The 23,693-nt window shown below is 49.7% G+C and overlaps 1 protein-coding gene across 19 annotated transcripts in view; it reads right to left on the reverse strand.

Moving 5' to 3' along the window:
• The window catches only part of RERE (arginine-glutamic acid dipeptide repeats), a 357,369-nt gene that overhangs the window by 14,408 nt on the left and 319,268 nt on the right, over positions 1-23,693 (reverse strand). For 8 of the 19 annotated variants that reach the window (XM_081201368.1, XM_081201369.1, XM_081201385.1 and 5 more), the window contains 8 exons: positions 12,321-12,483; positions 10,570-10,662; positions 9,568-9,767; positions 6,609-6,773; positions 5,431-5,550; positions 2,980-4,349; positions 1,823-2,045; positions 142-865 (listed from right to left, as the gene is read on the reverse strand). In XM_081201368.1, the coding sequence (XP_081057494.1) occupies positions 142-865; positions 1,823-2,045; positions 2,980-4,349; positions 5,431-5,550; positions 6,609-6,773; positions 9,568-9,767; positions 10,570-10,662; positions 12,321-12,483 (3,058 nt within the window). The remainder of the gene's footprint in view (positions 1-141; positions 866-1,822; positions 2,046-2,979; positions 4,350-5,430; positions 5,551-6,608; positions 6,774-9,567; positions 9,768-10,569; positions 10,663-12,320; positions 12,484-23,693) is intronic. The other 11 variants (XM_081201384.1, XM_081201376.1, XM_081201370.1 and 8 more) reach the window with 7 other exon arrangements.

Raw genomic sequence — 23,693 nt, forward strand, 5'->3', positions numbered from 1 at the left:
GTACACTACTTTTTTCCCATTTGCTGGCAAAAACACTCCCCCCAAAGAAATAGGCGGCCCCTCCCCACCCAGCTCAAAAAGAAATGGACGGCATCAGGGGCTGCACACACAGCATGGAGCAAACCGCTGTTACAGACTCACCTTGATGCAGCGGGTCCTGTTGATGGAGGTGTAGATGCGAGTGTATGTGCGAATGTTGGTGATGATGCGGGGTGACGTTGAACATCTGCAGCCGGGCCAAGGGGTCGTTGGTGAGCGATGCCATCCGCTCCGCATGTATCCTCTCGGCGGCCAGTCTGTCCGGGTAGCTCATTTCAGGCCGCAGCTGGGGGCCTGCCAGAGCGAGTCTCTCCCGCTCCAGGGGGTTCAAGCCCGGGTGGAAGGATGCAAACGGGTGTGGGCCCGCCGTGGGGGGGATAGTGAGGGCGCCGTGGCGGGCAAAGTGCTCCATGGGGTTGGTGGTGGGGTGAAGCGCATCGAGTTCCGGCGGCTTCACCTCGAAGCCCGGCTTCATCCGCTCCCGCAGCTCCCTCTCCCGCAGCTCCCTCTCCCGGAGCTCCCTCTCCCGAAGCTCCCTCTCCCGCATGGTGGGGTCCATGTTGTAGAGGCCGGGCATGTGGTAGGCCAGCAGAGGGTCGGTGGGGTTGAGGGGCACGAAGAAGGGGTGGTTGCGGTTGGTGGGCGACATGACGTGAGGCCGCGCATATTCGCTGAGGGTCCGTAGCGCCGGCGTGTCGGGTCCAATGTACGGGGGGACGGCGGCGATGGTGGTGGGAGGAGGTTCGAACGACGGCCTCATGTGAGTTGGGCCACTCAGCTGGGATTCTCCAAGACGTCCTTCGTGCGACGAGCTGGATGATTTCTGCTGTACCGAAGAGGGGAGAAGAGTTTAGTAGGGGAACTGAAAACCAGCTCAAGACCTTTCCAATAGCTCTCACACAATCCTTCCTTCACAGGGTCGCTCTCTCCCCTGCAGCAAGTAAAAGGTCTCCGTGCCACAGCACTGGTAGTCTAGGTCTACCCACCTGGAGCATTTATGGGAGGAAGGTGAGGATTTTCAGAGGAACTCAGAAAAGAAGTTTGGATCATTTGCAAGTGTTGGGGAGGCTGCAACCCTCCAGGTGAAATTGGATGACAAATCCTGACATTCTTGACTGTGAGTTGTCATTCTGCACTGTCTGAATAGTCCTCAGCTTTCCCCCCCACCCCAACCCCTGGAACAAAATTTCTCCAGCTGCTGCAGTTCCAGGAATTTTATAGCCACAGCTCCTCTCTGACTGTGGAATTAAGAGCACAAGAAGAGTGGCTGCTGGATCGGGCGAAAGGATAATCTAGCACAGCATCCTCTTCTGACAACTGGCCACCCCAATGACCTAATGGGAAGCCCCCAAAGCAGAACTTGAGTGCAGCAGCAGCACCAACTGGGATTCCCAGTATATGGAATTCAGAGGTGTATACTTCCTCTGACAATGAAGGAGGGGTGAGCACCCAAGCTTCCATTGCAGGATCAAAGGTGGTCCCCAACCAAGTCCACAACATGCTAATTCAGGGCACCTGCCCTCTGCCAGCCTTTTTTTGCATGCCAAATAACCGTCTGAATCATGCGATCTGAAGTGGAGGTGAAGGGGCAAAGAGGAAATCCTTAATTCAGAGCAAGGGAGGAGGAAGGACCTGCTCCCTCTCAAGGCCACAGGGGAGCAGCGAAAGCCCTCACACGCCAGGCCCGTGGAAATGCAACCGGACATCATGCAACCGCAGCCTCCGTTGGGCTCGAGACCCGCCGGGATCACCCCCTCACGGCTTGACAGACAGACAAACCTACCGCCGCTCTTTCAGCTTCTCTCTCACGCTCACGCTCTCTCTCCCTCTCCTTTTCCTTCTCTTTCTCCCGCTCCCTCTCTTCTCTTGCCTTCTGCTCCGCCTCCCTCTTGGCCTTCTCAATGGCCTCCTCGCGCTTCTTGGCCAGCTTGGAACCTGCCAGCGGCGTGAAGTACAGGTCTGTCCTCGCGCAGGAGTTGTAGCCGCGGTCCAGGTGCTTGTAAAACCTGGCAGCAAAGAAACCGGGTGAGGTGGGGTGCAGGGAACAGGGGACACAAAGCAAGCATAAGCATTTTGAGAAGCAGGAGGCAGAATGAGATCCACCCCCTGCCCACACAGCCAGGAAGAAGTTACCTTGTGCAACATATTGTGGGGGGGGGGGACTCTGGTAAAACTGGTAAATCAACAGACGTTGGGAAAATAAATGATTACAAAACCATGTAGAATACTACCCAACACAGAGAATCAAAGTAAGTTTTTTATATACATGTATACTGTATACACACACACAAAAATGATTAATCCAAGAGGACAAATCAATATCACAATATGCTTTGTGCTGTGCAATCTTTCAAGAGAACATTCTTTTTAATGCTCTTGAGTGTTTTCCTTATGTAGAAGTAAAACAGGATCTAAAGAGGTGTTCTACAGCCTCAAAATGCTGTACATCCCTGGCACGTATCTCACAAATTTTCCGTGCACCTTTTTATAGTTTTCATGCTGTAGCAACCTGGGGAGCTTTTAGAAGACCCTTGTTGCTAGGATGGGGAGGAGAGAAGAGACTCTGTGTTATGACGTGGCCATTTTAGCAATTCTCCTGTGATCCTGGCCCTCAGAGAGCCCCTTTAAGTCAGGGGTAGCCAATGTGGTGCCCTGCAGCTCCAATTCCTATCAGCCCAAGAATGGACAACCGTTAGGAATGCTGGAAGCTGCGAGGCCAATGGCACCTGCAGGGCAGCATTATTGGGTGCACCAGTTTTAAGGGGATCCCAAGCTCTCCTGAGAAGGCAGCCTGATCCACAGCTGCGGATGTTCAAATCACCAAACCATCATCCAAAGTGGTGGTAGTGAGGGAGTTATGAATGGGCAGAGGTGGGGGAAAGTCCCGTGAACTTTTACACAGGTGGCAGTTTCCCCAAAGCTGCCCACGCCCTCCCTTACCTAGCTGACTCGCTGGCGTGGCTTGGCGTGTCCACCACTGTCGGCGCTGGTGACGGGCTCCGGGGCGGGGGAGGTGGGCTTTCCGGCTCCTCCGCCTCATCCGGAGCCTCTTCCTTGATCTGGATGGGTGGCATCGTGCAGGGCGTCACCACGGGGATGTTCCCAGCGCAGGCTGCTGACGTGGAGCCCGTTGCCTGAGGAGGGGCGCTGGGCACGGAAGGCGGCGTGGAGGTCGACGGGCAGGAGGGAGGCGTGATGGGTGGTGGCCCCCCGGGGACAAACGGGTGCTGGGGGAAAGGGGGCTGGGGAGGTACCTGGTGGAGGCTGGAGGAGGAGTGGCTGGCGGAGGGAGGGAGGCCCTGGCTTTGCGTCAGGACAGGGGGCTGCGCCGGGGAAGGCTGCAGCGGCTGGCTCTGGGGCATCAGCTGCAAGGGAGGAGGGTGGGCCGAGGGCGGGTGGTGCGTGGAGAGGGAGCTGAGCGGCTTCAAGGCTGGCGGTGGCGGGAGGTTGGAGTTCATGGAGAACGGCGAGGGCCCCGCGAGATGCTTGTGGGACGGCGGCATGGGGAGCTGAGGGATGGGGGTGGTGGGAGGCGGCTTGATGTGGGGCATGGTCAGAGGGGCCGGGAGGAGGGGCTGCTCTCGTGGCGGCGGGGGCTGCTGCTGCAGCGGAGACGGCGCCTGCAAGGGGGGCTGCACCGATGGGACTTGGAGTGCTGCGTGGGGGTGGGGCACAGCCTGGGGCTGCAGGGAGACCTGAGACTGAGACGAGGACGAAGGCAGCGGGGGAGGCTGCGGCGCAAGGGGGAACGGTTGGGCGGGGACCGGGTGAGGCAGGAGTGGCTGCGCCTGGAGGTTGTGAGGGAGGGGCTGGATCTGGCTGTGGAGCGGAGGCTGCGGGTGGGGCTGGGGGACAGCAGGAGGCTGGGGCTGGCTGGAGGGCACAGTCAGGGGCTGCAGCGGCGGGTGAGGAGACGGCAGCCTCTGGGGGTGCAGCGATGGGGCCTGCTGGATGTGAGAGTGGGGGGGCACCGGGGCCTGAGGCTGGCTGCTACCTGACTGGGAGACGGACGGGGAGATGTGGGCAGGCACCGAAGAGGGGAGGCCAGAGGTGGCTGGCAGTGGCAGCTGCACTGAGACAGGGATGGAGGCGGGTGTGGGCTGGGCCAGGCCATTGGACGCCTGCAAGACTTGCTGCTGGGCAGACGAATCCGAGTCGCTCTCATTGTCCTGGGGGCTGGGGATGCTGGGCGAGGTGCTCCGGTTGTCCTGGTCAATGTCCTTCGGGTCACTGCTGCCCTCGTCATTCACGCTGCGGCTGTCAGAGCTCTCCCCCTCACCTTCGGACGGGGAGTTGGGCCGGCTGATCTCCTGTGGACAAAAAGCATGGAGGAAAGCTCCGTGTTAAAAAGGGTGTGGTTTATGGACACTGAGTGGCTTCCCAAATAAGAGTTTGTGTGGGAAAGGCTGTAGCAGAGTCACAGAAGCAGAATGTAGACAACACTCAGCTATATGGGGCAGTCGTCTGACTTAGTATCCAGTTTCCTATATCACCAGCCAGGTTTGGGAGTAGACAATGGGGGGCATTCAGGCCAAGCCCAAGACACTTGTTCCTACTGTAGAAATTCTAAATCTTACTTGGTATATGGTGTGATCTCACTGGGTAGTTTTCCTGTGCGGCAAGCCCCACTGAAAAGTAAGGAGCTGCACAGCAACATATGTTCCCCAAGGTGGCCCCCACACAATAACTTGTGAGTGACCTGTGGATCATATTTGCCTGCTTCCCACTCTGCCACCCTTAATCACAGCAATCTTTGAACTGGAAGGGACCACGAGGGGCATCTAATGCAACCGCCGGCCATGCAGGAAACCTTTGCCCAAAATGGGGCTCAAACGAATGACCCAATGTTGGGACCCTTGTGCCCCAATATTATTTTTTTATTCTTTCAAGTAAATAAGGGCCCTGCTGGAGCAAAAGGCCAATCTAGTCCACCAGCTGCCAACAAGGATGCCTCTGGGAAGCCCACATGCGCGAGATTAAGACAACAGTCCTTTTCCTGACACTGCTCCCTAGCAGAGAAAGATTGCTGGCTGGACACAATGATGGTTTAAAATCTACCTTATCAAAGGCCTTGCCCCAAAGGTCTATGTCAGGCTTCCTCAACCTTTGCCCTCCAGATGTTTCTGGCCTACAACTCCCATGATCCCTAGCTAGCAGGACCAGTGGTCAGGGATTATGGGAATTGTAGTCTCAAAACATCTGGAGGGCAGAGGTTGAGGAAGCCTGGTCTATGTCATCCAGAGCCAGCTGGGCCCACAAAAAGAAAGGCACATGCATGTCAGGGTCTCTCAAACAAATCTTTTGCCATGTGATGGCTGGGGGCTGATGGGAGTTGCAGCAAAACATCTGGGGGGAGGTAGATTGGCACAGGCTGCTCTAACTGAAACCTACCTGTGTTTTGGTTTTCTTGGCGTTGATTCGGTCGGGCTCCTCGGTGTCAGATGCTGCCTTTTCTCTCTGCCTCTTGGAACTCTTGAGAGGAGACGATGCCTCCTCTTTTATCTTCTGCTGCTGACGGGAAAGGAGTGGCATTATTAGGGGAAAGCGACAGGAGAACAAATGAGAGTTCTTGTAGCCTGCCTGCAAATACGGATGACAACGGAACAGGTTATGTTTCTTGCACAGCAAGATGGGGGAAATGAACGGTGTAGGAGTCAAGCGCCCATCCTGTCGCTTTTCAAAGCAGATCCGTGTGAATTTCGGGGCGCTTGGGAAGCCTGTTTGGAGATTCCACAAGGAGACCGAATGCAGCCTCAGGGGATAGTCCTAGGGCGTGCCCATGAGGACCATGTGATTTGAGGAAGGGTCTTAAACACACATGGGTGGCGCTGTGGGTTAAACCACAGAGCCTAGGACTTGCCGATCGGAGGGTCGGCAGTTTGAATCCCTGCGACGGGGTGAGCTCCCATTGCTCGGTCCCTGCTCCTGCCAACCTAGCAGTTCAAAAGCACATCAGAGCGCAAGCAGGTAAATAGGTACCGCTCTGGAGCGAAGGTAAACGGCGTTTCCGTGCGCTGCTCTGGTTCGCCAGAAGTGGCTTAGTCATTCTGGCCACATGACCCGGAAGCTGTACGCCGGCTCCCTTGGCCAATAAAGAGAGATGAGTGCCGAAACCTCAGAGTCGGTCACGACTGGACCTAATGGTCAGGGGTCCCTTTACCTTAAAAACACACAGGAGTGACCAGCCACATTTAGGAATTATGTATCAGAACAGCAGGGGTTCCTCAGCAGAATGGGGGAAAGCTTTCCTTAAAAAGTTTTTTTTTAAAAAACGCCAACCACTGTAGGGGATGTTAGCAAGTGGGGGGGGGGGGCTTTAGCCTTCCAGTTACTGCGGAGCTTCAGTTCTCATTGTCCCTCTGGCCATTGACCATGCTTGCTTGGGCTGACAGGAGTTGAAGTTCATCAACATCTGGAGAAGCCCCTGGTTCTCCACACCTGGGATACAGCATTAGACGCTGTGGGGAAAGTTCTAGCTTGGATGTTGATGCTGCCCACCTGCCAAGTCTTGGCCTGAACTCTTCTCCGGCGAGTTACCAGGAAATGGGCCGGGAACAGCTAAAACTCACCTTGGTGGACTTCTTCACCGAATCCGCCTTGCTGTCATTGCTTGAAGTGCTGGCAGCGCTGGGGGAGTTGCGGCCGCTGGACCGGATGTCTTCGTTGATGGGGGAGGCTCTACCATCAGGGCTGGTTGGCTGCTTTTTGCGACCGCTGCGTAGTGTCGACATCTGCTGGTTTAAAGAGAAGGACAGGAAGCGTGACAAAGGCTGCCTTTGGGTATCCCTACAGAACTTAAGCCTCCCCCCTCAATGGAATTTCCTCATGCATGCCATCTTTGGTCAATCACCCTTCCTTTTAGTGGTACTGTCTGGTTTTCACACCAAGGAACTCTCACAGATGGGTCCAAGCTAAGTTAGCGGGCAAGTTAGTCACCAACAGCTTAAGTGCCATGGATTTCTCTGGGGCCAAAGTATGACCAGCTGGGTCTGGATCCAATTCTCAGAACACAGAGTCAACTCCTTTGTGCTCCCCCAGACCCCATCCCAGCTGTGGGCCCTGCAGATGCTTTGGATTACGATTCTCATCACCCCAGCTAGCTGGGGATGGGACTCATCTAGAGGGCCTCTGTTGGCAAAGGCTCCCTTATTATCCTAAGTATCACCGGCAGGCAAACAGGGCACTGCTCTACAGCCACCCTCAATTCTTCTCTTTCGATTTCAGCTTTGGAGGGCTGAAAGCACAAGGCCACTGGTGTTCCCCCCTCAAAGCGGGGCAAAACGCAAGAAGGACACCCTATTGTTGTTGATGGTCCAAGCCGCAAGGGAAGAGAAGAAGCACTATGATCAAGCTAATCATGTACACCTAGTATGTTTACTCACGGGATAACCACTGGCATGTTATGTACCGTATTTTTCGCACCGACCCCTCTCGCTCTCCAGGCTTCAAGAAGCTATCCGCAAGCCTTGGGAGCCCGCAGGAGTTCCCGCCGGGCTCCCTAGGCTTGTGGATAGCAGCCTGTTCTGGGGGCTGGGGTCGGGAGAAGCTCGGGCTTCCCCCGCCCCAGCACTGCGCCGGGGGAAAAAAACAATTTCCCCCCCCAAAAAAACTAGGTGCGCCCTATGGGCCGGTGCGTCCTATGGGGTGAAAAATACGGTATTTATAAGCTAATTAAGCTGATCTGTTCTGACTCTCCTTTTCTTCCCTGAGAGCAGCACTCTGCACAGAGTAAAACCTTTTCCACTGAATTATTGCAGCCTGATGGAAACTGGGCAGCTCAACAAAAACCTGGACCAGTAACACAAGGCCGCCTTGCTCTGTATTTCTTGTGATATTTGGATGCAGCCAGAGGATGGGCACCCGCCTTGCTTCTCAGATTTTAATAGCTTGCCCATGTTTTTTCAGCCTTTCTCTGAGCTGTGACCCATTCATTCCATCATGCACGTTAAAGATTTATTTTCCTGCATATGGATGATATGCTTTGGCTGCTGTTTTATTGAGTGTGCTTTACAAGTTTATTGTATGGATTTTAATGTAATGCAGTATCTCCCACACCCCATGATTTTATGTTGAACTTTGTGCTCTTAAAAAAAATCTCAGTCACCTGAAGTCTCCTAATACGGCAATTGACTAATTAATTGGAATCATCATCTTCATCTTCTTATGAAAAAAGAATTCATGTAATCTAAGTTTTAAAAATACACTGAAATAATAATAATAATAATAATAATAATAATAATAATAATATCACCACAGCCTTTAAAAGTATTGTAAAAATAAAAATTATTATTATTATTCCATCTTATATAAATAATTGGTATAATAAAGGTTTTTAAAAATACAGAGACACAATACAAGAGAGCTGGTCTCAGAGGGTGGGAAGAAGGGCTTGGGGGCAGCCCATGGTTTTCCTGAAACAACTGTGAATGGCTTCTGCAGATTTCTGCTGTGGCGGGAAGATTATACAGCAACAATTAGCAGTGTTTCATCTGCTCCCTTCCTAATTTAGCATCTGTCTGGATAATGAGAGATCATTAAAAGGAAGAAAAAAGAAAGAAAGAAGATGAAGCCAAATCAAGGAGCCGACAGTGGAACCTGACAAGGTGTTTGGCAGGTATCTTGATGTGACAAAAAAGGGGGTTGCTTAGACGTAAGCAAAGAGGAAGCTCAGCGGCCAACAACCCCAACCAGTCAGTGCTATATGAGAAGCTGCACCTAAAACATTCTTCCACCTTCCTCTGCCTCTGATGGCGTTGGGAAGGGGAGCCTGCCTGTTTTGCTTACAGGGGTAAGTTGGTCGATGTACAGATCCTCGAAGTGGTTCCAAACCCACAAACACACCAAGCAGTAAAATTTGGCAGCTTCTCTGAAACTGTTCATGGGTGCTACACCAAGAGGAATCCTGGCAGCTCAGTGGTTAGAGCCTCTGCTCTACATTCTGGACATCCCAGGTCGAATCTTTAGCCTCTCCTAGGGAGGGTTGAGAGAGACTCTGAACTGAAACCCTGAAGAACCAGTCCAGGCATTCCTGAGCTAGATGCACCAATGGGCCTGACTCAGTATAACACAGCTTCCTGTGTTCCTAGGTCTTAAGGAAAGGGTCAGAGTTTAGTGGTAGATCATCAGCTTTGTGTTCAAAAGTCCCAGCTTCAGTTGCTGCCCACAAGAACAACGTTGTGCTAGCTAGAACAATAGCCTGACTTGGTAAAGGCAGGTTTATGTGTATGATTCATCTCTCTACATCCCTTTCCCCTTCGGTGGGCAGGCTGCCTCAACAAATCACTGACGGTCAGCACTGGGAAGACAGCCTCTTGGCAAGACACAGCCTCTTTACTGTGCTCCATTAAGACCTACCTCTAAGATTAGCCATCAGAAAAAGCAAGAGAGAGAGAGAGAAGGTGTATCACAGGGTGTGTGTAGAGGATATCTGGTACTTTGATTCAGGACCTAACAGTGCTCAGGCCCAGAAGTTGTTACTTTGCCTACAGCTTGGCAGCGAGGTTGCAGGGCAGGTCTCAGGCAGCTTACCGAGCCTCGACTCCGCCTTGTCCTCATGCTATGCTTCCCGCTGAGCCCATCATCTTCCTCTTTGACAGGCTTAAACATAAAGGGTGGCGGGTCCACCGGCTTCTCAATGGGGGGAAGCTCCCCGTACTTCTTGAAGTGGATGCGGCAGTCTGTGCACAGCAAGATGTTCTCCCGCCCGCCGTGGTGCCAGTCCTTGGAGGCTGTTTTTGGGGAGGGGACAGAGAGCGTTAGCATTATGAGACACAAGCTGTGCAAAGCAGCTAACTAACGTATACTTATATGCTCCTTCAAACTGCGCTACAGGGATATTACTTCTGGCTTGACTTATACGGGTACTGAAGGGATGATGAAGCAGCTTCACAAAACAGGTGAGTTTCCCCTTCCTAGTTCACTTGCAGACAGTTTCCTAGTCTTTCACAAAAGCAAAACCTCCCCGGGTTGTGGGGTAGACAATCCATAAGGGGAGGTTGCAGCCCTCCTTTCTAGTCCTGGCGGTTCAAGGTACAGTTTCTTAGACAAGCTCACCTAAGGATGACAAGGGCTTCTGCTACACTTGCAACAATGGTACAAGGGGCCTAAGAAAACATCCCTGACTCCAGTAAGCCCTTGAGTTAAGGTGGGCACTCTGGTTGAGAGAAGAGAACAGTATCTCAATGGACGGAAAACTCAGGCCCAGAGCCCAAATGCGGCCCTCCACACCTCTCTATTTGGCCCTCAGGACTTTCTCCCCAGGCCACACCCCCTGCTCCCAGGCTTCATTCCTCAACAGCCCTATGCCACACCCTCTTTGAGCGATTCTGCCTGGGTCCTCAGAATTCTCATGCCTGTCGCCTGCCTGCACGGAGAGATGTGCATGTAGGAATCTCTGGCTTCTACTGTGCAATGATAAAGAGCCACCTCTGTCGCTCTTCCCTGCTTTGCCTCTGGCTCACCCACCACCGGAATGTGGCCCTCAAGCTGGAAAAAGAGTCCCCGCACCCAGCCCCATGCAAAGGTGCGTACTGGTGGTGAAGCAGTGGCGGCAGGCGTAGCCTTTCAACTCTTGCTCGCTGTCCTCGCTGTCAAAGTCATCTTCACTGGCTGAACTCAGATCCACTAAGTGCACAGAAAGGAGGGAGGGAAGAGAGAAGAGAAGGGTAGAGCAAATAACTTAGGAGTCAGGAAGTTCCCCCTCCTTTGGCGTTGCTCCTCCTGTGGCATCTTGTTGCAGCAGCAGCAGAACCATCCATTAAAAATAAAAAATAAAAAACTGGAAGGAAAGAGACGTGAGGGCAGCTTCACGACTAACAGATTTGTTGTGGTAGCGCTTTTAATAGGCTGGAGCTTGCTTCAAGTGTACAGCGTTAGCCCAAGTTGGCAGGCAGATATTTAAGGGAGGGCACAGATGAGCGGTGAACTTTTCTGGCCCAACCTAATGCAGGGATGGTTGAACCGGCCGCCCTCCCAGATGTTTTTGGATTGCAACTCCCATTGGCCCCAGCCCAGCACGGCTCATGGCCAAGGAGGATGACCATTTTAGGCTGCAAAGCAGACCGTGTGTCTATTCAAGACTGTAAGATCCCGTTGAGGCAGGGAGCGGCCTTACCCGCACCCTGCACAGATGGAACCAGATAAATAAGCTGATGCAAAGTTGAATCAAGCAATGATGCTTGCTTCCCAACTCCCACCCTCCCCAGCCAGCAGGATCAGTGGTCAGAGAATAGGGGAGCTGTAATCTAGGGACAACTGGAGGGCCACAGGTTCCTCATCCCTGCTCAGACATTTTATCCCTAAACCACAGTTGGAGAACCTGCGTTTCCCCCACAATAGGCTGCTGGAATACCTGTTCTGTGCTTATAAGGAATAGGTAGTTTTACGTGGCAGCACCTACACTTTGGAACTCCCTGCCTATTGACAGCAGACAGGTGCCTTCGCTGCACTCTCCTCAGCACCTCCTAAATGCATTTTTGTTAGACGAGGCTACCCAGCTATGTAGAATATTGGTGAATGTTTTAATCTGCCACCGATTTTAATCTTTTGAATGTTTCAAATAGTTGTTTTTGCCTATAATTTTATTGTTTTACTCCACTTTGAGCGTTGTTTTTTATAGTCAAGTGGTGTACAATTTTTTTTTTAAAGAAAGAAAGAGATAAGGGATTTTTTGTGCCACAAAAGCTTTGATCAGACGCACAAAGTGTATCCCCATTTTCAACCAATACACAGGAGTGAGGAACCCGTCCGTGGCTCTCCAAATGTCGCTGAACTGCAACTCCCATCATCCCTAACCATTGACTATACTGGCTGGGGTGTGTGTGAGGGGAAACGGGAATTACGTGGCACCTGTAGCAGTGGCTGTTCTGCAGGAGCAATGCATTTGCATGTCCATGCCACACAGACTGTGGCTGGTTCTCTGGGGTTCTGAACGTGGGGCCTTTGTTCTATGTTGCAAATGATAGAACTGGAGTTAAGTGCAACGGTCCCATGCAAATTGGGGCAAACATAATCGCCTCGATAGCCAAGGTGAAGCTTCGCCTATTATTTCCCCAGCAGCTTATTGCCTGAGCTTGCTCCCGTGCAGCACAAAACCAATCGCTTGCTGATCCCAGGCACCTGCCATCCGCAGGGATAATGAACTGAGAGGGCGAGCGCAGCCGAGGGCTTGAACTCCATTTTCCCGGCTGCGTTCGGTCATAGGCAAAGAGCCATTACCTTCTGTTTTAGCCCCATGCATCTAAACAAGAGACAAATGTGTTGCTTTTAAGCCTGCTACTTACAGAATTCACTGGAGGGGGGCCTGGAGGGAGCATTCACTGGAGTGGAAGCCGTTCGGGTTTTAATTCTCCGGAACACGGCTTGCCTCCGATGCCTGCGGTGAGCCCGGGAACTGGCCGCTTCGGGGGTTTTCTTCCAGTAGTAATAGAAGGTGATCAATTCTCCCTGGAAAAGGAGAAAGAATCACAAGGTTTGTCAGAGCAGCATGCGGGCTTCCCAGAGACATCTGGACCACCAATTCTGGGAACAGAGAGATGGGCAAGCAGATTTAATCTTACCTGGCAAAGCAGTTCTTATGTTTAAATGACCCAGGAAAAGAGAAAAAGTGCAGGGGTTTGGGGTTCATTTATCGGTGGGTTGCATCTGATGCTAGCCCTACTCTAGAGCAGTGTTTCCCAACCTTTTTTGGGCAAAGGCACACTTGTTTGATGAAAAAAATCTCGAGGCACACCACCATTACAGCCCCGTGACGTCAGCGCGCAGCGCCACGCCGGGAGGGACGCACAAAAGTGTAAGTTTCAATTTTTTTCCCTCCCCCTTGCCGGGGAACCTCCAAGCTTTGGGGGTGGGGGGGGAGGAGGCAGCAAAGCGAGGCAGGAAGGAGAGCGCGGCTTGGCTGGGTGAGCTTTGGCAGGGGCAGGGAATGAGAGCCGCGAGGCGGGCGCTGCGGACGGAGGCACTGCCCGCCGAGCTCGCAGGCAGCCAGGCAGGCAGACGGCGAGAGCCCCGCGCTGGGCGGCCTCTCCTCGCCGCCGCCACCCCGCCTCTCGCCGCCCGACTCGCCCGCCTCCCTCCAGGCAACATCTTGCGGCACACCAGGCAACATCTCGCGGCACACTAGTGTGCCGCGGAACAGTGGTTGGGAAACACTGCTCTAGAGCACACCCACTGAAATGAAAGGCCACGACTAACTTAGGTTCATTAACTTCAATGAATGTGGAGCAGAACTTAGCCGGACACAACCCTGAAATGGGAAACAGATGATCCAAGAAGCTGACTTATACCAGGCCAGACGATTTCCCCACTTAATCTTGCAATGCCTTTGCCAGCCTGGTTTTGGGCTGGGGCTGAGGGGAGCTGACACCAGCTCCTTCAGGGAGAGGCCATTCCCACGACCACATATCTGATCCTCACGGCTAGAGATGTTGGGGAATGAACCTGGTACCTGTCTGCAAGCAGAAGCAGGTGCTTCACCTCCGAGCTATGCTGCTTCCCCCAAAGGGGTGGCTGGAGTGTGTTGGAGAACTGAAGCACAGCTGCTTTCAAGGGGCAGGTGGCCAGGGAGCACTCCTGTCCCCAGTGGGCGCTAATGATATCACTGCTTTCTTGCTAAGGTAACAGATAAATTGAGGCAAATAGCATCACCGTCTCTGCAAGGGGAATCTGCACACTCCGGTTGCTCTCTCCACATCAAGATGCTTCTACACAAGACCAACCGTGGCAGCAACCCAGCACGGTGGAGAGGGCAGGTTGCATGGGGAAGAACCATGCTGCCAAAGGATATTGTAAAAGGAGCACAAGGTTGTTACAGCCTGCCGAAAACCACAAGAGTCAACCTAAGAGGGGTCTGCAAAGTTAAAACCAGCTGTGAGCTAGATGCCACTGGTGTGTAAGAGGTGGAAGAAGCAGCCCTAATGCAATTATATTTCATTGTTTTGTGTAAGCCACTTTGGAGAGCCATTTGAAGTGAAAGAAAGACAATAAAGATTTTTTTATTTTAAAAAAATTGATCGTCCAAGGAAATCTCTGAAGAACAGTGCCTAGTTTCTGGGGCTGGGATGGCAAATTAGAAGACTTGGCATAGGCCCCTGCCCCAAATGATATTATACAAGGTAGTCATGCTTCTTTTCCTTTTTCAAGCTGCTACTTAGATTTTACTGTTTGGTATTGGAGGGCATTACCATCACAAAAGGGAGGAACACACAGCTTTATGCTATATTTGGATATTAAAAAATAAGCCACCCTAAGACTCGTGGCTGGGGCGGGCGGGCAGGCAGGGGGAACACACCTGAGATTAAAACATATTAAAGACAAGGCTACAGCCACAGCACCCGAAACTGTATTAAAGCAATCTATTCTTTTCTAATCTGAATATATACAGCCACGTTAAGATAATTAGGCAGTAAAAGCGCATGCCAAGAGAAGTCTGTGATAATTCCGCAGCGTAATGAAGCTGGCTTACGTTCAAAAACTGGAGTAGATGATATTCAAACTAGCAGATGTAATGTCAAGTTAAAGCGCAGTGTGTGGTTTTAATCTCCTTTCGCTTTGCTTTGAAACCCCATCATTTCCGAGCGGCTTGTCTGCCTCAAGGGTAAAAGGCGCTGCCTCTTTCAAGTTGCAAAGGGAACGGGAGGTGTTCTAAGGAAGCCTCTTGAAAGCCAGCCTCAGAACAAATGCACCTCAATTGCCCACAAGAGAAGGCGGCGGCGGCGGGGAGGAGGTCCCTCTTTGAACCTATATGCGATCTAAAAATTCCTATAAACCTCCACCCGTTATGCTCCCTGGGTCACGTCTTGCGGGTCTTTGCACAAGTGAAACTCCCAGCCACAAGCGGAAGGCCAGCAGCGGTACCGCTAAGTGGAAATGTGAACCTGGAAAGCTCCTGCGAGGGGTTGGCAACATGGCTTCAGGCTTTTGGAAGACGCGAAATGTGACACCAGGAGCCGTGGAGAAACAACAGGGAAGCATTTGATTTTGGAAAGAATTCAGCCTTGTTCTGTGTCTTACATAAACTCTTGGTACCTACTGACCCAAAGGAGCCTGTGTGTCCACGCGTGTGTGTAGGGGAAGGGCCACAGCTCAGTGGCAGAGCAACTGATTTGCATGTAGAAGGTCCCAGGTTCTGTCCCCAATGGCAACAGTAGGTCTGGGAGAGACCCCTGCCTGAAACCTTGGAGAGCCGCTGCCAGTCAGTGCAGGCAATGCTGAGCTAGATAGATCAGAGGTCGGACTCCGTTTCCTATGAGTGTGTGTGTGTGTGTGCTAGCTGTGACTACGTAAGCAAGCAGAATGGAAAATAGGCATGAACATTTATAGGTAGGTATGGAGACTGTGTACGGCACAGCATTACGAACAAGGGATTCTACAGATTGGAGATTGTGCATTTTTACAAGGCAAACACTAACTGTCAGCGGTAGCCAATGTCAGTCCTACTCAGAGTAAACCCACTGAAATTAATCTCCATTACTAACTTAAGAGATATTAATTTCAATGGGTCTACTCTGAGCTGAACTTAGATGCAACCCTATATTGCAGCTATACATTTGCAAAGCATTTTAAAGTTTTCAAAGGTCTTCATTATCTACTTGGGATCCTGACAACAACCCTGTAAGCTGGTAGGGATGCTGAGGCTGAGATTTAAAGAGTGAGCTCGTTGCATCAGTGAGATCTAAACCAGAGACCTCCAGAGTCAGTCTCTAGGCTACTGTGCTGTGCATCACTGTGTACATATGTTCCCCAGGGCAATGTGTGAAATTGAGGCAGACACTATGGATGTTAATACAGTAACTAGAAAATGTAAGAAGGGCATCCAGATAATTCAGTTTCCTTGAAACCTGCTGATGACCGTCCACTGTAACCAACCAATGTGCAAAAAACCACACACAAAAAACAACCACCTTTAAAGCTGTCAGTCTTGGCATACCACTCATATCTAAAAGCACAATGCTTAATGTTTATATACATAAAGTATGGATATTACTGACAAGCAGCCCTTGAACACAAGGTAAAACAAATCCGCATACAACTGAGCTCTTGAAGGAGCTGAATCATGGAATTTTCAGGGCATCATTTGCAGAAAAGCAGCAAAAGCAGGGTGGCTGGCTGGGGCAGGGAAGATCGGCCTGATTAAGCCCCCAACAACTTAACTGTATCTGGGATGGTGTGGAGATGGGTGCCCTGAGACAATGGTCCTATATATGGCCCCGATGAGTATGAATCTAGATCAGTTTGGCCTTGATCATGTTACTGTGCTATTTTGGGGAGGAGGAGAGAGACTGGGGTGGATTTCGCTATTGTTTACCCCCCACCTCCATGATTCCTTACAAGCCTGCAACTTTTATCACCCTGTATTCTCACAATATTTTAAAAACAGCAGCCAGGCTCTTAAATGCTTATGTTATGTTCCTGCTCAACGTGGGAAAGTAGAGAGGATGGAGATACTGGTGGCAGGAACAGTGTGCGTAACTCTGTGCCCACAACACATTTTATGCCCTTGCATGTTCATTGAGCACCTGAACGGGACTTTTCTCAAAATGGCTAACTAGATGCCCCTGGGAAGCCCACAAGCAGGCCCTGAGTGAGATAGCAGGACTCTCTGCACCAGTGATACCCATGGAACCGGTATTCAGAGGCATAATGTCTCAAACAGTGGAGACAGGATACAGCTATCATGATTAGTGGCCCCATTTAAATCTGTCTACGTTGTATGTACTATTACTACATTCTGCGGTAGCAAATTCCATAGTTTAACTACGCACTGTGTGAAAAACTTTCTGTTGCCTGTCCTGAATCTCCCTGCAGTCCGCCTTCATTGGACAGTCCCAATGAGCATTGGTATTAGGATGGTGGGAGGAAAAGTTCTCTCTATTTTCTCCATACCCTGCACCACAGATTCCAAGGTATCAGTAGGTTTTACTTTTAATCCCTTTCCTAACAGACTCTTTGACACCTGCTGCATGTTGGGTTGACATTTTCATCTGCTACCAAGGACAATCCGAAGATCTTTTTCCTAGTCCGCCACTGCCAGTTGGTGCCCCATGACTGCATATGTGACATCTGGGAAAGCTGAGGTGGAACAAGTGGGGCTGAGGATGCCAACCTTCACACATTCTTTGAGTGCCTGCCAGCAGGTGTTATGTCATTGAGTGATGTGTTACATGCATGTGTGGATAAGCCCCCCCCCCATTATCAAGCAAAAGCTGGAATGATAAAAGCCCTTAATTAAGATTAGGCTGACCTACAATTACAGAACTGTAGTGTTGGAAAGGACTCCACAGGTTATCTAGTCCAACCCCCTGCAAAGCAGCAATCACAGTTAAAGAATCCTTGGCAGATGGCCATCCAACCTCTGTTAAAAATCTCCAGTGGAAGAAAGTCTACCACCTTCCAAGGCGATAATGTAAATTTGGGGAACTGTGAGAGTGATGCTCTTTGAAACCCATAGGGTTCTTGTGAACACTCTACATAGGGTGACTAACACATACTTGAAACTTTCAAGGCTTATTTTAAATGTATTGTTGTTTTTTGCGTTTTTAACAGTGCCTAACTATCTGATGGGACGCGGGTGGCGCTGTGGTCTAAACCACTGAGCCTAGGGCTTGCCGATTGGAAGGTCGACAGTTCGAATCCCTGCGATGGGGGTGAGCTTCCGTTGCTCAGTCCCAGCTCTGCCAACCTAGCAGTTCAAAAGCACGTCAACGTGCAAGTAGATAAATAGGTACTGCTCCTGTGGGAAGGTAAATGGCGTTTCCGTGCGCTGCTCTGGTTTGCCAGAAGTTGCTTAATCATTCTGGCCACATGACCCGGAAAAACTGCCTGCAGACAAACATTGGCTCCCTCGGCCTATAAAGTGAGTCGTTCACAACTGGACTTAACTGTCAGGGGTCCTTTACCTTTTTTAAATTATCTGATATGTAAATTGCCTTGAGACAGTTATAAGGTAATAAATGCATGTATTACACACATTTCTGAACAAGTCACCCTGCAAGGTCAGCATGAAAATCTAGAATAAAAACACTTAATGAATGATTATTAGGATTACCTCTCTGAAAACCCAAGTTTGTGAATTGTGAGAACAACCCTCGATCCATCTCCGAAACCCTAAATACACACAAACGCATTATGCACACATTAGAAACCTCTGCCAGCAGGCTCAGAGGCACACAAATCCCACCCCAGGCTTTCCTAGTGGCCTCTCCTATCAAAGGCTATCATGTCTAGCAAAGGAATTAAATGCAGGAGTGAAGTGAATCGGAGAAGATTAGCAGCAGCATATTGGTGACTGCCTGGGTGGCAGGAGCTTGAGCACAAACAAAAGGACAAGCTGAGAAAGCTTTGGCTCTCCAAACAGGGGAGGCAAAACAGCTCCCGGCTTCACTGCGAGGGAGAGTCTAAGTCAATTGAACTTTAATCAAACATGCATAGTGTGTGCACGCCACTGAAAGCCCATCCATCGTGCATAAATTCAGGGAACAAAAAGCAGCTGCAGAAATCAATAGCCTACTGAAACATTAACACCGGCAATCATTGATCAAAAGGGCCCTTTATAAAAAGGGCTGCTTTGCAAATTAGCCAGTGTCAGTGTATGGGTTGTTGTTTTTTCCTGCCCACAAGCCAACACAGGAACAGGCATGGACAAGCCTTGCAAAGGCCATTTTTGTTCCGCGCCGATCTCACATGGAAGGAGCCTTCGTTGCCTATTTCTTACTATCTCTGTGCTGCAACTGTGGCTAGTAAGACAAGACAGGATGATTTGACACCCGGTTCCAGGACTGAAGAGAGACCAAAATTGCACAACAAACCTTTGTGTTCAGCACAGTTTTTCTAGCTCCAAAATATGCTCCCAGTCAAGCCAGCTTACCTTTCGTCTTTTTTTCTTTTCTTTTTTAAACATTTTCATGGCAGTGACTGAGTGTTCCCAGGCAAGAAATACATCAAAGTCACTTGTGAATAAGCCTCAGCATCAAGTGTGATTTTGTTCCGATTTCATCCTAGCCATCTTGCCATGGAGCAGAAGGGCTGATACTCAGATTGGAATATGCTCTCCAGCCCTCTTCCATTGTGACGGGAAAGGCCTTCATCTACCAACCGCAAAAGTTTCTCCCAATCATGACTCTGTTCCACCTTTTGTTCAGATTCTGTCCCAATGCCCTCCCCTTTATGCTGTGATTAATGGGCCAACTTGGGAGCTCTCTGCAGCTTTGGGGAACATGGGTAGGGATGGTGGACCAAGGAGTCAGCAATGAAGCATGCAGCCCCAGCGCTTCACAGATGCCACTAAATCTGGGCTGAAGAACTTGTGATCCTCCAAATGCTGTTGGAGCAGATGGGAGTTGGGAGTCCAACAACATCTACTGGAGTTAGGAGTTCCCATCCCCTGCACTAAATGATCCCCCACATGCCCTGGCGATTTCTGCCATGAGACCTTGGCCATTGCCCAATCTTAGAACCCTGCTTCAGGTGAGCGGGACTTGCTGTTTGGTGCCATCCACCACATCCCATGAGGTCCCTGTGACATGAAAAGTGAGCATAGGCCGCCCTTGTCGCACACTATGCAGTGATGGCCGTGTGACACAGGGTGGCAATGTCGACAAAAATGAACCTCATTTTCTGAGCTCTAAAATAAGAGACAGGGCCACAAAAAAAACAACCCAGCTGATCATCACGGCTGGTCAATATCCCATTTCATAAGCAGAAAGAGCAAGTATTTCATGTGGTGAGAGATTATGCTTCTGTATGGTAAGGCAGTATCCAGGATGATGATGCGTGCTCGATTATAGAGGATGTGGCCTGCTAGAGGATGAAATTCAGCCAGTGAGGCCATTTTCTTTTTTTAAAGAAACAATGTCTACCTGCCAATCAACTGGTGCCACTTCAACAGGTAGATGACATCAGGTTTGAATGTGTTTTGGCTGTGCAGGTTAATTCCCCAGATGGGAACACAAGCACAGCAAAAGCCCAATGCAGGGCTGTTTGACAGCCCTTTTGCAAACAACCCCTTGCTGGTCTCAATGGCATCACATCAAGGAAGAAAATAAAACACCTTGGACTGAGACCTACAACAACAAGGAAAGGCTCAGCACTAAAGATGTCAAAACATGCACAAACACAACACTATATCGCAACTCATCCCCACATCCCAGGCACTGCTTCAGGCAGATGCATTTTCCAGCCCATCTGGAGGTGCCAGGGATCAAATCTATTCAGCTAGCTGTAGACCTTCCCCAAGGGGGTGCTGTTCTACAGCAGATGCAACATTTGCTTAATTCAGCCCCTATTTTTCATGATAAGGGTGTAGGATTCACTTCTTCGTTTCTCTGTGACTAAATTAATGTGAAACATTTTAATGCCACCCCTCTGCTTGAGGCGGCCTACAAAAGTGTAAACAGAACATTATAATCCTCCAAACAGGTGCAATGTTTGTGGGTCTTTAAGGTGCTAAAAGGCTTCTGGTTTTTGTCCACCTCCATTTTCTGTTTTTAAGTGCATCTTGTAATTTGCCTGGAACAATGAAATGCAGGGCCAAGTGGGGTTTTTTTTTTAAATTAATAAAACTACTCCACCTTGAGCAATTCTCGGCTTTAAGTGTTGCCTGCCTTGCTTTCTTGCACCTCCTTATCCTTATCGGTGGTTTCTCAAATGGAAAATACACAGTACAAGCTGTGCTGGTGCGTTTATGTTTCAAGTCTTGCCTTAGGTAAACACAGGATTAACAGTGTGTGCTGCGGAATCTAAGGGGCTGGAACGGAAGAATCACACACACACACACACACACACACACACACACACACACAGCCCGCCACGTGAATGCATCAGCTTACCTTTCAAGTACCTCTTATGGCATCACAGAGCAAACAAGTCCCTAATAATTGCTCTTTAATTTCCCGAGGGCATAACTCTACCAAGAGGAGGAGGGGAAGAAAAGCAGAGAGAGGTTGAGATGCAATGCGCAGCCGTAATAAGACTCAGCAACCAGTCAATGGATATAGTGATCGCTGCTGGATGATACCAGAAGCATCATGGTTCAAGTTAAAAGAGGGAAGAGGAGACCACTGACTTTCTGGAATGAACTGGAATAAAAGCTTCTGCATTTATTTGCTCCTGTCAGTAAAAATCATACGTCTGGCGGGAAGAATCTGGGTCTGGCTTGGGATGAGGAGGGCTCTCCAAGGCAGGAAAAATCGACCAAGGAAGCAGCTCTTTCCCCACCCGTTTAAATTGTTCTGCAGATATCCTCTGCATTTATTGAGCATTCTCTTTCTTTCTCTCCAAACTGGGAGAGAAACCCATCAACATTCATAGTAAATAAAGGCTACCTTGGTTAATAAACTCTGAAGATTGAAGTTTGAGAGCTGTGTGACTGAGGCAGAACTGCAGCGAGCAATGTTGGCAATTTCCTGGGGAAAAACTGAATCTAGTAATGGATATTAAGGAAGCCTATTCTGTCTTTCAGTTACAGTTCTGCAGATATGAGGTCTTCTTAAAGAACTTCAGATCAAACCACATTGCCGTGGGGACAGCTGCTGCCTCACCCAAAACAAAACTCTGAAAGTTAACTTTCAGGTTAATGGGGCCTTCAGGCCAAGCACCCCTGTAGACCTCACAGTGGCCAAAGAGATACCTGTGGGAAGACCACAAGACCTGAGCAGAATGACACTCTTCCCTGCCACTTGATATTCAGATGCAATGGGGACAGAACATAGCCATCAGGTATCATGGCCAGAACAGGAGATTTATCCAGTTCCTGGTGGGTTGTGATACATAGGTGATGGCCGTGCTTGGCTTGGCAGGTCAACAAGTTGGCCAGGCCTCCTCTGGATTTAGCAAACTGCCTTGCAGGCCCAAAGAAGAAGAATGGAGGAAGTCAAAGGGCAACCAACTTTATAAACCAATTTGTGCTCTTTCAGTGGCAGCTTCAGCCTCGTTTCATTAAGGGGTGATGGTCCTGAGCGTTATCCACACTTTTTCCTTCACCCACGAGCGCCTGTCAGTGGTGACAAATAGTTTTGTGCCTGTTCTAATTAAGCAGCAAGTCTCAGCAGATTGCACAGCAGGGCTGATTAATGTCCACCCTGGGTCTGTGGGGACTCCGCACATCCCCAGAAATATCTTACTAGGAGTATAAAAAGAGGCATTTAAAGAAACAATTAAGATTTCCTGCAGCATTATAAGAACACATGATTAAAAAATCCCCTCCCCCACCCAAGGCAAAATGACTTCCTAGGGCATTCCTCCGAAATGTCACAATCTTAGAACACGCTATAAAACGTATACGTGGGAAATGTTAAAATTACAGCTTTCTCAGAGGGTTCTCTTTCCGCTATTCTTGGAAGAAGACAGCTCAAGATTATTATACTTCATTTCTCATTCAAACCCAAATGCCTGATAAGGCTCAACTTACTACCCCTTGTTTAAAAATAAATAAGTGGGATAATTAACGAGATGAAGCTTTTCCTTCAATACTCAGAATCTGACTGCTACATCTGGAGCCATCAACTTCTCATGGTCAAACTTGCTAGTAACCCTAATTTAACACTTTCTCCTGCCCCCTACAATATGTGGCTTGACTCACTTGCCGGGATTTGTCACAGCTGCTCACTGTAGCTTGCTGTAAAGTGTTACCCATGTGTGTTTTGTGTCCTTGATGTCATGTTTAACTCAATTCTCTGGCACCTATTTGGGCACTCGCTCTTACGTGTGGTTGTCAGCAACCCGGATGCCAAGTGAGTGGCAACCCACATATGCACGCATGCGCACGCACGCACACACCTTGTGTGAACACCACTATGATCTCAAGTTGTTTCGTTTTGTGTGTGCCAAATTCCACCTAGAAGAGAGAAGGAACTCCACCCCTTTAATCCTATCATATTTGTCAATTCAGCATTCAGCGGGAGACACATAAAGGGTGCTGTTAGTAGTGACCAATGGGGTGCGTGGTCAAAGAATCAACCATCTCACTTGGAATTCCATCCATCATTAAAGGATTCCACAGGGTGAAGCAACAGGGTCACAGTTTTTTCCTTTGCCTGTGCAGAAGCAAGTCCTTCCACCCAAAGCCATTTCACACAGTCAGTTTGTGGACTAGGAGATGGGATTGTGTGCATGCCCAAAGGATTTATAGTTTGGCTTTCAGCAGGGAACATAGTGAAGATTTGTAAAAACAGGCCAACAAACTATCTGCAGTTTTGAAGCTCCTCTTCTCCTCTTCTATTCCCCTCCTAGGTTCTAGCAGAACCTGCAATCAATGATGTTTCAGTGTCCAATCTTGCCTTGTCCTTTATGAACTGGTATGGTTCACATGTGTTGATCTATGAACGTGTGAAGCTGTCTCAATGAAGTTATCCACCTAGCTCTGTACCATATAGATATAACATTGACTGGCCATGGCTTTCCAGCATTTCATGAAGGTGTCTTTCCCAGTCCTATCTGGAGATGAGGGTGTCATGTTCTTAAACCAGCATTCATCATCACTTGCCTGCCTGGACTCAGAAGGTGGTATCCAAATAAACAAAAGAAAAACCAGCCCATTTCACTCCTATGGAAATGGAAAGTTTTGAGCAGGGACTTGTATACTGAAAACTTGTGTTTTGTGAACAGCCATCACGGAAAGGCAAAAATCCTGGCTTTAAAAAAACCACGATATGCACGGGCTG

This window comes from Podarcis bocagei (genome assembly GCF_964188305.1).
Source record: "Podarcis bocagei genome assembly, chromosome: 7".
NCBI lineage: Eukaryota > Metazoa > Chordata > Lepidosauria > Squamata > Lacertidae > Podarcis > Podarcis bocagei.